The sequence below is a fragment of the Mustela nivalis genome (assembly GCF_964662115.1).
Source record: "Mustela nivalis genome assembly, chromosome: 16".
Classification (NCBI taxonomy): domain Eukaryota; kingdom Metazoa; phylum Chordata; class Mammalia; order Carnivora; family Mustelidae; genus Mustela; species Mustela nivalis.
Window position 1 is genome coordinate 12459565 of NC_139035.1, and position 14854 is coordinate 12474418.

A 14854-nucleotide genomic window follows, 5' to 3' on the forward strand; every position below is an offset into this window, starting at 1 on the left:
CACTTCAGATGTAATTGGAAAATTGGTAATAAAAACTTATTACAGGGGCACCTGGGTTAAAGTTAAAGTTAAAGCTTTAACTTTAAAGCTTAAACTTAGTTAAACTTTCTGCCTTCAGCTTGGGTCATGATCCCAGGGTCCTGGGATCAAGCCCCTCATCGGGCTCTCTGCTTGGCGGGGAGCCTGCTTCCTTTCCTCTCTCTCTGCCTGACTCTCTGCCTACTTGTGATCTCTGTCAACTAAATAAGCAAAATCTTAAAAAAAAAAAAAAAAAAAAAAACATACTACATAGGTAGGACCAATTCTTCCATTAAGCCTCCCCTATTTCTGTCTGGCACTAATCGCGTCATTCAAACTTACCCTCAAATATGTGGCTTTAATATAATGTTATTTAGGGTTCACCTAGTAGAATCACACTGGCACTACTTTAGTTTATGCTTTAGTAACTAGAGCTCTTTAGGCAGAATTCAGGGTAGATCATCTTATACTGCTTAGAAACTGTTACAAAGATTCCATTATAGCCATAAAATATTGTACTCACATGTGTATAGTGTTTCTTTTGCACATGTTTTTATAAATCTAGTCTTTGTGGTCATTGATTTTTGTTCTCCAGTTGTCTAGGTAAGATATACTCTGAGAATATCCAAATGACACTTATTTTTAAGCAAGGCTCTGAGGGAGACAGTAAAAGTTCAAAGGACTCTTTCTTGCCTTTAATGCTTCAAATAAATTTTATATTTTAAAAATAATGTTAATGACCTGAAATCTGCAGGCAAGCACAGTATGTTTTTCTAGAGAATTTAATGAAGGTTACACATAACCAATGGTACTCATTTATAAGACTGCTGATCATGATTAGCAAATTATATTATAGCAATACCAATAACTATTGAACACTTACATGTTTCAGAGATAGTGACAACTGCTTTATATATATTATCTCATTTAATCCTTTTGGTGACACCATAATACTCACATTTTAGGGTAGAGGGGTTGGTGAAGGGCAGTAAGGAAGGCACTTGATGTAATGAGTACTGGGTGTTATATGCAGATGATGAATCCTAAATTCTACCCCTGAAACTAATAAAACACTGTATGTTAACTAAATTGAATTTAAATAAAAATTTTAAAAAATATTTTTCATATTTTGTAGAAAAGTTTATATGAAGCTAAAAGAGATTAAGAATTCTGCCCAAGATTATGTAAGTAATAAAGAGCCAAATTAGGTTTACAAATCAATTATTACTTCAGAGTACTTGCTCTTGATTTTTAAAAGCTTTAGTGCCTCTGTTATAGTCTGGCCCTAAAGTAAATACACACCAATTCTTAATGAGGCTTAGTTCATACCTTTTTAGCCTCATTGTAACACTAGTAAATTAGATCTTCCAAATAATTCAGCTAGCCATACTTTTTCTTTTTTAGCCCTCATAAGTGAATTTTTAATGATAGGCCTTAGTTAAGTGTGACAAAAATTTACACTCTATACATTGTAATACATAATTGTAATACATTGTATTACAATTTTTCATTGTATATATACAAATTCTAACAAGTATTATTACAAAGAGAATTATTACAAAGCATGGTGAAATAGAAATTATTCTGGTGATAGACCTCTACTTAAATCCAGTTTTTATACTTTTCTACCTGTGTGACCTGCTTAAGCTGCTTAACTTCTCTGAATCTCCCTTTATAAAACTGGAATAAAACAGGATTGTATAAGGATTGAATGGAATAATGTATGCACAGAAACTAGCACAGTTTTTTAAACTATACTGTTTTCGGTTCTGTTTTCTTAAAAGATAAGTACTTCTGGTATGTGGGAAGAAGTGTATTTTTTTGTTTTGAAGTGTGTTTTTATTGTTACCTTTATGCTGATACCTTTATATGATATATGATACCCTTGGTTCTTTCTCTTATTGTTAATTTATTGGTTCCCTAGCATGGACAATACTGAAATTATCAAGTAGTCTCTTCTTCCACTTCCTACTTACCTAATCTCTAATGTAAAGTAATAATCCATTTACTCTCACAGTAAATACTTATATAGCAATTCAAAGCTTCTACTTTCCATACACTCTTCTTCATTCCCTTCCTCAACTTTATATTTGTATTATTATGTAATACTTAACATGGTTAGAACATGTAATTCTTGTATACTACTATTCTGTTACCTTTGTGCCCATTGCTTTTGATTAGTTCTAGCGGTAATATATTTAATTTTACCATCAATCCTTATGTCAGAATAACTCTAATCATTTTTTGGTAATTTGGAGTTCATTATTTTTTTTTAAGTCTTTATTTATTTAAGTAATCTCTACACCCAGTGTGGGGGGTCATAGTCACAAACCCTGAGAGCAAGAGTAACATGCTCTTCCAGCTTAGCCATCCAGGTACCCCTGGAGCACATTCTTTAGTAGAGGAACTCATGAAAATATTATTCCCTGAGTTTTTGTATGTACAACAGCAGTTTGTGTGTAGCTTTAATTTTTAAAGATCAACCTGATTTGATATAAAATTGTTGATCCATATTTCCTTAGGTACTGTAAATATCTTATTCCGTTGTCTACTGATTTCAGTCTGATTTTCTGTCTCTTATATAAAGACAGGGTTTTTTTGTTTTTTTTTTTTTGCTTAGATGCCTAAAGAATATTTTTCCTTTAATGGCCCAACTGCTTTACTGGCCATACATTAGTGTCAATTTTTCTAGATAAATTTTCTCAGTTGAATAGTACTCTTTTACTATAAAAACCCACTTAAAATTTTTTTTTAAAGATTTTATTTATTTATTTGATAGGCAGCGATGTGGGGCTTGATTCCAGAACCTTGGGATCATGACCTGAGATGAAGGCAGAGGCTTTAACCCACTGAGCCACCCAGGTGCCCGTAAAAACCCACTTTTATTTTTATTTTTATTTCTGAAAAGTTTTCTTCAGTAAAAATTTTTAATATTTCTTTTGTTGCACTGCTTTGTTTTTCTTCTTTGAGGGTGGCAGCTATTCATGTGTTGGCTCTTCTTTGGCTCTCTGTGTTTTTTACTCTCTCTAAAAGTCTTTTTTCTTTTTTAATTTTTTTTTTCCCTGTTGGACTGTTGTTCATCTTATTTCCATTCCCTTTTTCCTTTTTTGGTTACTCTAGTTGTAAAGCACACTGACAGTGAGTATTAGAGACAGGTGAGAGGAAGAGAATGGGTATTGCATTAGTCAACCAACAATGCCTGCCGCAGGCTGGGATCATTGGAGGGAAGAGTCTGTCTTGAGTAAAATGAGAAAATGATATGTTTTTATGTTTTCAATGACAACAGGATGGATAATGACCAACATAAGCTCTTTTCTACATAGTTTCTGGGAGGTAGAGAGAAACTCTGCTTTACATGTTGGTGCTAGCTGTTGCTTCCAATTACATTGTTGATTTTTATTTTGCCAGGACTTGTATTTTTAGTGGTCATTGCATTTTATTTATTTATTTATTTATTTATTTTTTAAGATATTTATTTAATCACTTGACAGAGGTCACAAGTAGGCAGAGAAGCAGGCTTTCTGCTGAGCGGAGAGCCCAATGCAGGGCTCGATCCTAGGACCCCGAGATCATGACTGAGCCGAAGTCAGAGGCTTTAACCCACTGAGCCACCTAGGTGCCCCTCCATTTTATTTTAAAAGACAAAGAAAGAAATTTATATTCTACACTCTTTGGAACACTTTAAGCAATAGTCTACCTCTTTTATTTATTTATTCTGTCTAGTATATATATGTCTAAATAAAGTGAAAGAGGAATCCTGGGATTAGCAAAAGCTGATAAAATTTTTAAGATTTATCAGCACATTAGAGCTTATAGAACTAGAAAATCTGAACTGGAAAACTTTTTTAATAGCATCATACACCAGTTCATGTAAAATTTGGGACCATAGTTGATATAAAATTAATGATACTATATTTAATAATGCAAAGGTTTTAAAGATGTGAAATTCTCATGAGCTGATTATATCTTTTTTAATCACATGTAGTTGAATAATCTGAAAAAGTTTCCTCAGTCTTTGAATTTCTGAAATTAGTATCTCCATTAAGATATTTTTATATGCTCATGGAAATTAACAGTGAAAATTTAGCCAAACAAACAATATGCTTTCTATTTTTCACTGGTATGATTTGAACTTTCATTTGAATTCCCTGAAACTAGCAGTTTAACATTTTAGGAGGTAGGTAGTGAGTCGCTTTCAAAATATGATTTTTAAAAAATGGTTTTCTCCCAAGACAGAATACATAGAGACACACAAATTTTTGTATATCCATGACCCCAGTGAAAAGACTCTGCCCTAGATATATATGTTTATAGTTAATCTTTCTCATAACTAAAATTTGGTGTACAGTTTTAAAATTTGGCAATTAAATGGTCTAGGGGAATCAGAAACTATTGAATCCTGAGTGAGCGGATTTATAGAATCTGTCAGAATATAGTTGCTACATCATTATTTAATCATCTTTTTTTAGGGTGGAATATTAAAGCTGCTCTGATAAATGAGATTATAGATAGTTGTAGCACTGAGGAAATTTGCTCAATGAAAGTTTTTCTTTTGTTAATGTACTTGAAATCAGTTCACCCAGAATTTTTTGTTCTATATTAAAAGTTTACATTTTACATTTAGCTTGTCAGATACTTGATTTTAGAAATTGATTTGATGGGATGAAAAACAAACATTAAATTAATGAGGGGAATAATAAGCAATTTCAAAACCTTTCAAAATTTTGTTTTCCCAACCCTGTTCATGAATTTCCTAAAAATGTGCTAATTTATAGTTTTTCTTTTTACTTTTTTTCCACTCTGTAATGGAAATACTAATGAGCAATGGAAAAATGGAATAAATGAAATAAACAAAGAAAAAAGGAACAAAAAAACCTGTTCTACTGTTCTAGTAGTAGGTGACTGATCATCTTTTAATTTACAGAATGTATTAATATATGGTAATTACTAATTAAGAGTTATAAATTATTTTTTATTTCTTTTCTAAGCATTATTGCTTTGTATTTATGGAGGACAAACAAGATTGTAATTCTCTGTATACTGACTTTTAGATGATTAGGGAGGCGTGGCTGCTGTATTAGTCTGGAATACAGGCAGATTATGTAGTATTTTAATTTTCTTTTATTAGTTATTTTCTTTAGTGACACAGATACTTAAGATGTAATTATTTTATGTAGGGTACTGACTAAAACATAGACCTTTCTTTTTTTAGGAATAACCTGTATTTTAGGTACTAGAAACTTCTTTGTGACCTCTACAATTAGAAATTTATACTGGGAACATAAACATTTTACAGTGTACGCCTCTTCACATTCACGTAGCCCTCAGATTCAGTGTTCAGGCACTTAATATGAAATATCTCATTTAGTTCAGTGTATGTTAAGTCTTACGTGAATTCTTTCATATATTAAATCAATTTTAAAACCTATTTAAATTGGGATGCTTGGGTGGCTCAGTGGATTAATAAGCCTCTGCTTTATGCTCATGCATGATCCCAGAGTCCTGGGATCGAGCCTGCATCAGGCTCCTTGCTCAGCAGGAAGCCTGCTTCTCCCTCTGCCTGCTGCTCCCTGGCTTGTGCTCTTTCTCTTTCTCTCTGACAAAAAAATAAAATCTTTAAAAAAATTTTTAATTAGTTTTCTCTTAATAGAGTTTGTAAAACATTGGGCCACCATATTCCTTGAAGAGAGCCTTTTGTTTATATACAGTTTATTAACGTTTCTTAAAAAACTTTTTGCCTCTCTGGGCCAAACATTTCCAGTTCCTTCAGCTTTTTTGTATAGATCTTATTTTCAGATACTTAAATCATCTATGTTGTTTTGCTGTACCTTCTTCTAAAATCTTTTATTGGTGAAGATTAGAATTTCATATATTCTAACTACATAGGAAAGACGTGGTCATTATGGAGTAGAATGGTAAGATTACCCCCCTTTAGTTATCTTTTTACATTTTGTGCTTGCCTTTTATCTTTTAGGGTATTTTTTTGGTTCACAGAAGTAGGAGGACCAGCTGTACATTGTATATTCAATTTGCCAGTTTACTAAAGAAATGAATCCATTGCTGAAAGTATCTGTTGTTCTGTGAAGCACTGTTTCTTAGATTCTTAGAGCAAAGTATTTCTTCATATAGAAGAATATAGAGAAACTTTAGTAATTACACAGAAGCAGTCCTCCACAACTATGATTTTTATTCATTCAGTAAATATTGTATTCAAGGCATTGTTCTAAATATTGGGGGTAAACTAATAAGCAAAATCTTTTATATCCTAGTGGAAAAGAATAAATAATACTACTATGTCAGGGTATGATAAATACAAGAAAAAAAGTAATGCAGGATAGAGTATAGAGAGAGTGACAGTGGGGACACAGGGTGCCATTTTATAGACGCATAGTCTTAATTGTGCCATCTTGAAGATTTTCAGCTCTGTAGATCACTAGTGTTTGCTTCTGTTTGACATTACTCAGCATGTGTTTATTAGATAACCTTTTGTTATCTCTTCAGTGGTGCTAAGTTGGCTGCATAAAAGTGATTTGCTGCTAATCTTGACTGGTCACTTAATGTTCACTGTGTTAGGTAAATGATGAAGATGAGAACTATGTAAGAAATAATAATGTGGTATCTGTGATCGGCATATGTTTCAACTGAGTATGTGATTTAGAGGATTCAGCTTGATGATGTGCAAGTCTCCCAAAAGACATGTGATTGCTCTTAATAGTATTAAGCCTTAAGCCGTATATGTCTGATGCAGATCTTCAGAGGTAGAATATATAGGCTAATGCGTGCCATACTTGACACATGTTTAACCTGGTCCCACCTTACCACAAATCTTAACTTCCACTCAACTAGGCATCTGCATGAAGATTCTGAGCCTCTGATTCCATACCCACCAACCCATACCCTACACCATCTGCTTCTCAAGACATGTCCTGCCTTTCTTTAATAAGCCCTTTTTCTTCTTGGCTTATGCACAATCAAATCAAATATAGGGCTCAAGTTGCTGTCCTCCTTAAAACTTTTCTTACTGACTTTATTCCACAATGATAAAACCTTTTTCTAAAGGTCTCCTCCACTCAGTCTGTGCCATACATTTTTAAAGAATTAATTAATTAACCCAAACTGTGCAGAGGGACAGAGGGGGAGAGAATCTCAAGCAGACTCCCTGTTGAGTGCAGAGCCCAACACGGAAATTGATCTCATGATTCTGAGATCATGACCTGAGCTGATATCAAGAGTGAGATGCCCAGGTGCCCCTGTGCCATAAATTTTTGTGTATATACCATTTTATATATTTCTAGTTTTGTCTTCTTTCCCTAACAAGTGAATGAGCTTTTTCAGAGCTGTACAGTGTCCAGTATCTCTTCACACTACGTAGCTATAGGGAAAACTTCTGACACCAAATGTGTTGATTTCCCACACCAAGAAATTTATCACTTCTCTGAACAACAACTGGGTGTCTTATAGTTTATTCATTTATGACACTAAATGAATTTATGAATTTAAATAAATGAATTTATTTATGACACTATTCATTTATGACACATTTATTCATTTATGACCCAGAATTACCACAAAGGCACAAGTTAAGGGCTCAGTCCCATGAGACCACGCTCTACTTCACATGGTAGTCATGAGTCTTGGTCTCTTGTACTTCTGCCAAGCTGGCTGTAAGTCTGGAGTTCCCACAGCCCACTCCTCTGGTTTGATAATTTGCCGTAGCCCACAGAACACAGGGAAACACTTCACTTATTACTACTTGCGAATTTATTATAAAGGATACAACTCAGGAACAGCCAAATGAAAGAGATGCATAGATTAAGGTATGAAAAGGGGGCTCCGTGTACCACCCTCCCATCACCTTGGTGTGTTCCCCAACCCAGGAGTTCTCCAAAACCCTTTGTTGAGGATTTTGATGATGGTTCCATTAGGTGAACATGATTCATTAAGTAACTGGCCAGTGGTGATTGAACTCCATTTCCAACCTCTCTCCCCTCCCTGGAGGATGGGGAGTTAGGGCTGAAAGTTTCAACCCTCTCATCATCACATTGTTTCCTGTGATAACCAGACTTTCATCCTCCTGAAGTTATCACATTAACCTAAACTCCAGCATGTTTGAGAGGGGCTTTTTTTTTTTTTTTTTTTTAGGATTTTATTTATTTATCAGAGAGAGAGGGAGAGAGAGTGAGCACAGGCAGACAGAAAGGCAGGCAGAGGCTGAGGGAGAATCAGGCTCCCTGCTGAGCAAGGAGCCCGATGTGGGATGCTGACCTGAGCCGAAGGCAGCTGCTTAACCAACTGAGCCACCCAGGCGTCCCAGAGAGGGGCTTCTTATAAACAACAATAAAATGTATCCCTTACTCCTACTCAGGAAATTTCAAGGTTTTAGGAGCTCTGTGGCAATAACACAGATGAAGACCAAGTATATATTTTCTCATATCAAAATCTCACAGTAGGCGAGGATTGGACATGAAAAATGGGCCCTGAGTATGTTGTGCCAGTGAAACTCTGTAGCAGCCTGTGAGACTGTACTGACTCTTCAGAGGACTCTGATCATTTTCTGTATCTTTTTGCATGTGTGCAACCCAAAGCAAAATTATTTGTGTAGTTGGTTGATTAGAAGATTATTTATAAATAAAAACTGGTATCAGTTTCTGTTTTCATATTACAGTGTCATACCGAACAGCTCAAAGATAATAATTAGACCAGATGAGCATCACTCCTTTGGATAGTTGGTCAAAGATGCACTGGACAGAAACCTTTATTCAACTCCCAAAACTGTTGTTAGGCTTAGAATATTATTGAATTCAGTAGTAAAAATTTGTTATTCTATGGTGAATGATAAGGCCCCGATCTGGTAGTGCTTTTTTTGTGTGTTGTAATGTCTGTAAATTAATTTCTCCCTTCTGTATGTGGCCTGATGTTTATCATTTTGTGATCAAAATGTTTATTGTGTATTTCTACTTTGGGATGTAGTCTTCCTTTTTTATTTTTAGGGCACTAGATTAATGTGTTGTTTGATAGCTAATAAATTAAGGTACATTTGGGGGCTATACTCCTACATTTTATAGCTATTAGGTTACAATAAAAGAAAAACTAGTGTGTTTTTCTTTCTTCTTAAAAGACAGATGCAGCTGTGATGGAGGCAAGTTAACTAAACCTTACTTTTTGTGGTTTTTAAGATTTTATTTATTTGAGAGAAGAGAGAGAGAGACCTCACTAGAGGGCGGGGTCAGGAGGAGGGACAGAGGGAGAAGGAGATGCAGGCTCCCTGTTGAGCAGGGAGCCCAATGCAGGACTCAGTTCCAGGACCCAGAGATCATGACCTGAGCCAAAGGTAGATACTTAACCAACTGAGCCACCCCTGTGCCCTAAATCTTACTTTTAATTCTTACTTGTGACCACAAATGAACATTTCCTATTACTTTTAAGATGCCTGACACTTTTATATATATATATATATGTGTGTGTGTATATGTATATATGTTTACATATATTTAAATGTGTGTGTGTGTGTGTATATATATATATATATATATATATTTTTTTTTTTTTAAGAGAAGGGAGTTGGTGGGAGGTTAACAGGCTCCATACCCAGCATAGAGCTCAGTGAGGGGCTCAGTCCCACGACCCTGTGCTCATAAAGTGAGCTAAAACTAAGAGTCAGATGCTTAACTTTAGCCACCCTGGTACCCCAAGATGCTGGTGCTTAAGTAGACATCCTGCTGTGACTTCTAGTATATTCACTGTGATAAACATTCCTTCCTGAACCCTGAACTTAAATAATTTAGTTCATTACTTCTTAACCAGCTGAGCCACCCAGGCGTCCCTTAGTTCATTACTTCTTAAATGTAAATAAGGTGTGCTGGTTTTAATTCTTTACAATATAGTTTTATAGAAAGATGTGAAGTTTTTTGCTTTTTATTTTTATTGATATACTTCCCCTTAGAATTCAGTTTATTCTTATCTGGAGGTTTCTGATCCTGTATTTAAAGAACTCTGGATATTAAATTGAGGTGGGTTGGGAATCCAATGGAGAAAGAACACATTCCCAGTGAGTATGGACTGCAAAATAGTCTTTCCTAGTTAAATATTTTATAGGTGTCATTTTTATTTTCTAGCTCCCATAATTTCAGTTTCAACAAGTGATATAAAGCAGTAAATCCCCAAATGTACTAGCTTAGGAGGCCAAATTGTGAATATATATTTAGTTTTTAAAAATCTTACCAACTCATCACATTTTCCAATGAGGTTGAAAATCTCCCTCCTAGGGTGGTAGGGGAGGTATATTTGGTATGAAGGGATAAATTAGGGTAAATTTTTATAGTTATCCTCTTAGCTTCTATTTGACTTTCTTTCATAGTTGGTGTATGAATTCTTCTTAAGATTTTTGGAGAGCCCTGATTTCCAGCCTAGCATTGCAAAGCGATACATTGATCAGAAATTTGTCCAACAGGTAAGGAATTCTTAATGTCTTAAATTTTCTTATGTTCATCTTAGCAATGATTAACTTGTGATTAAAATAGTCTTTCAGAACTTAAGTGGTTTATTTCACTTTAATAGCATTTAATACTCTCGCCAGACAATTAGGGTAAAGGTGAAGTAGCTTTGACAATATCAGAGTATTTTAATCAAGAGTGAGCTTCTAATGAAGTCAGTTGAATTATCTTATCCAATACTGAATTCTCAGTTACTTTTAAAGACCAGAAAGCGAGCTTTTCTGCACAGTTTGAAAAAATTTGGTATGACCATTCAATCTAAAGGCAAGAAGCCTTCTTTTAAATTGTTAAGTCTTTGACCTTGAACTTTGACATATGTTTTAAGCATTGTGACTTTGAAATGACAGAGGAAAAGTGGAAATGGAATCATTGTTGGGAGTTTGGGATTAGGCTCCTTTCCTGTTGTTAATTACCAGTGACCTTTCCTTTTTCCTTTCCCCTTCCCACCTTAGGCATTCTAGCTACCCATTTCCTAAGCCACAGATAAATAGGATCTTTAAGAAGAAAAGGAGATAGTGAAACATAGTGTGATACCTTCTTTTTTTTTTTAAGATTTATTTGAGAGAGAGAGCATGCACACACAAGTAGGGGGAGGAGCAGGAGAGGGAGGCTCAGACAGACTCCCTGATGATCACTGAGCCTGACACAGGGCTCAGTCCCCTGAGATCATGGATCAGGACCTGAGCTGAAGTCAAGAATCGGCTGCTCAAATGACTGAACCACCCAGGCTCCCCCTTCTTTTATTTTATAAATTTGTCACTAGCTGTTGTTTTTTGGAACCTACCTACTGAAAATTAATTTCTCAGAATGTGTTCATTTTTATTTTCAAAATCTTTTCCAACAGTGTAAAAGTCTCTTTTTAATTATGGGGAATTGGCTGGACCTAGACAAGATTGTGAAGGAGACCAGATCTTTCTAGGTTCATTTTTTTCCTCTGGAAATTTATCTCAGTATGTAAGATCTCATTAGGAATTTGATACTCTCTTCTTCAAGAGTTACTTGCATTTTCAAGAAAGAGAAGATGAGTGAAAAGGTGGTGATGGACCCAGTGCTAAGGCTGGGATTAAAATCGCTAGGACCTTTCCTGCCCTCTTAAACACCAGTGTATGATAAAGATTCTACAAACACAAGTTCCACATATTTGGAATTCACTTTTGATCAGTTATAACTACCTCGGACCTCACATAAAGTATTCTTACTAGTTGCTGTGAGTGTACTGATTAATGGAGAATATTGTCAAGATATGTCCTTCACCCATTCAAGCAGCTCCTCATAAATTACGAAGAAATATTAGGTGTGTGCTAACAGTAAAATTTACATTTCAATCACAAGTAAAGGTAAGATTAGATGGAGTTTTGTTATTTTGGTAATTGCAAATGAATACGTATTTATTTTCTCTTGTAGCTCTTATGTGCTACAGGAGGAATATAGTATATTGAGGAACTCTATGATATATCATATTAAATTGTGTTTAAGATAGAAGGGTGAGAGGAACAGTTGCCTTAGTGCTTCTTCAGTCTGGATCTTGAGGTGTTTCTGCTTCTGGATTATTCCACGGGTTTGAGGGGGAACAGGAAGAAAACTGGTAGAGTTTTAGAGTTTAGTTTCTCTAAATATATGAATTACCTGAGAAGCTAAAGCCCAATAATTTGTTCTTAGCAGTTTAGATGACTGTACTTTCATACAGCACTTCCTTAGTTATTCTTATTATGTTACTTTTGTATATATCTCAGGTTTTATAATTTGAAATTATTTGATTACATGGTAATTTTAAGACTTAGAAGTACAGGAAAAAAACCCTTAAATATAAATGTGGATACTCATCATTTCAAGAGAAAAAACACTTGTGTAATTCCAAGTTATATTCAAGTCACAGGATTTCAGAAGAAAAAAGGAAGCTAAGAATTAGTGAGGGCATATTTTATGTGCCAGGCACTGTCCTTATATGCTTTTATATAAAGAACTAGACCATGTCTAATTCCACACAGCTAATAGCTGGGAGAATTAGGATTAGAACTAGACTATGATATAACTTTCATTTAAATAAAAACAAGACTAGGTTTGTTGTTGTTGTTGTTTTTTTAAGATTTATTGATTTATTTGATAGCACAAGTGGGCAGAGAGGCAGGCGGGGGATGGGGGGAGCAGACTCCCTGGTGAGCTGAGAGCCCAGTGTGGCCCTCAATCACAGGATCCTGAGGCCATGACCCAAGCTAGGGACAGAAGCTTAACCCACTGAGCCACCCAGGCGCCCCAACAAGATTAGTTTTAACCTTCCTCAGTTTATCAATGATGAAAAAACTCAGAGGTTATTAATTACCCTTAAAAGCAGTTAGATATAACAGCCAGAATGAGAAACAATTTACTGAGTACTAGGTTTGTGTGTGTTTTATTACATGAATTTATATCTATTTATATTTCTAAATAGATTATTTAATACTTAAGAATAGGTTTCTTTAAATAGATTTGAAACTCAGCTATCAGCTATTCTCTAGTTTTTTTTTCCTGAGGATCAACTTATACTAGATTATATTTGTTCTTGAATTAAACATGTCAGCCTTAACAATGAAGGGCCCCTTTTATTAATTTGAAAGCTTATCTTCTAAGTAAACCCAATATCAGAAACTTGGATCTGAGTGTCTCAAGTGAGTAGGTTAGCCATTTTTAATTAGAATAATTTGAACTGAAATTATTAGGTATATAAACATAACTTCTTACACTCTGGATATTTTTGGCTGGAGCCTCATTCAGGATTTTAATAACCTAGTGAACAAAGAATACAAACTGCAAACCAGACATTTGTTTAGGGGTATATAAATATGACTAAAGTCATCACCACTCTCAAAAAATACTCACTCTAGTAGAAGAGATGCATATGTAAACAATTACATATAATTCAAGACAGAATGGGAAAAGAACTTTGATGAGGTTCAGAGCTTGCCATCTCTACTATAATTAACAGTATCAAAGTACAGAACACAGAATTTCTTGATGACTTCATATACGAAATTACATTCTATAGATAGGGAGTATTTTAAAATTTTTCCTAAGAAAATCCAGTGTTTTATTTAAAATATAGTAATACCACTTTTTGATCTGCAGGCTTGATTTTTAGTGTAAAAGCTTTGGTTTGTTCAAAAAGAGCTTTGGTTTGTTCTTTCTAGTAAACCATAAATACTCATTTGCACATATGTATTTTTTAAACTTCATTTATTTATAATGACTTGCAGTTTGCAAGCTTAAGATCTTTGTATGTAGTTTTAAATTATTAGCATGAAAAATCTCAAATTTCAGCACTCTAAAATTATGAGCCAGGGTTAGTCGTCAAGAATAGGATAGAATTTTAAGATGAGTGGCAAGGAAAAAAAAAAAAAAAATCCCACTTTTTTGAAGTTTATATTATGTTGTTTTTGAAATGAAATGAAAAGAAATACTCCTTAGATTTCTTTAGCCTCAATATTTATCAAGAATAAAATCAACCTAAGGCAGAATCTTTAAGAATCTTTAAAAAAATTTTTTTTAAGATTTCATGGGTTATCTCTAAATCAAATTAGAATAAAGTGAAGTTTTAGCTCAATTATTTTTAAAAAGTAATTTCTCAGATTTTTTTTAAAGCTCCTGGAGCTTTTTGATAGTGAAGATCCCAGAGAACGTGACTTCCTGAAGACTGTTCTGCACCGAATTTATGGGAAATTTCTTGGATTAAGAGCATTCATCAGGAAACAAATTAACAACATTTTCCTCAGGTAAACTGGTCCTATATTCATATATAGTACTTTTTCCCCCCTCCGTGTGTTTTTATTCTAGTTCCTTTAGATTAACTTTTAGTATCTGAACTCTCTTAACCTTATTAGTATTTGAGTCATTTTGTGGGTGTCATTTGATTGCATGTAACTTTTTAGAAACTTGCAACCTACTTCTCGTGTAATGAAGACTGTTTTTAATACCTAATACCAATGTTCATATTTAAAATTTATTGAATTTGTCTAGTTACCCATTTGAGCTTTTTGTTTAAAAAAATAAGTATAAATACTGTTAAAATAATTTGATCTTGAAAGTGCTTTCATTTGTTTTTCTGACAAAGCTAAATTTATATGGAGCCTGTATTTTGACTCCTTTATAAATGATACTGTGTTAAGTAGTTGCTTCTGATGAGATTTAGCTTTAATATATCCACATTTCAGGTTTGGTTGGTTTGTGTTAATGGGAAATCTGGCAAAATTAGGCTGGCATTCCCGTGTTGTAACAGTTAGAAACCAGTAACAGCGGTCTCCCCTGGAGAGAGCATCTCTCTGCAGGTCTCTGTTCTCCTCCTCGCCTCGTCTACTTTACTCATTTAACAC

General features: G+C 34.4%; 1 protein-coding gene across 4 annotated transcripts in view; it reads left to right on the forward strand.

Moving 5' to 3' along the window:
- The window catches only part of PPP2R5A (protein phosphatase 2 regulatory subunit B'alpha), a 60995-nt gene that overhangs the window by 36501 nt on the left and 9640 nt on the right, over positions 1-14854 (forward strand). For 3 of the 4 annotated variants that reach the window (XM_082702401.1, XM_082702402.1, XM_082702404.1), the window contains 2 exons: positions 10376-10468; positions 14127-14257. In XM_082702401.1, coding sequence (XP_082558527.1) covers positions 10376-10468; positions 14127-14257 — 224 coding nt within the window. Of the gene's footprint in view, positions 1-10375; positions 10469-14113; positions 14258-14854 lie in introns of those variants that run through there. The other variant, XM_082702403.1, reaches the window with a different exon arrangement.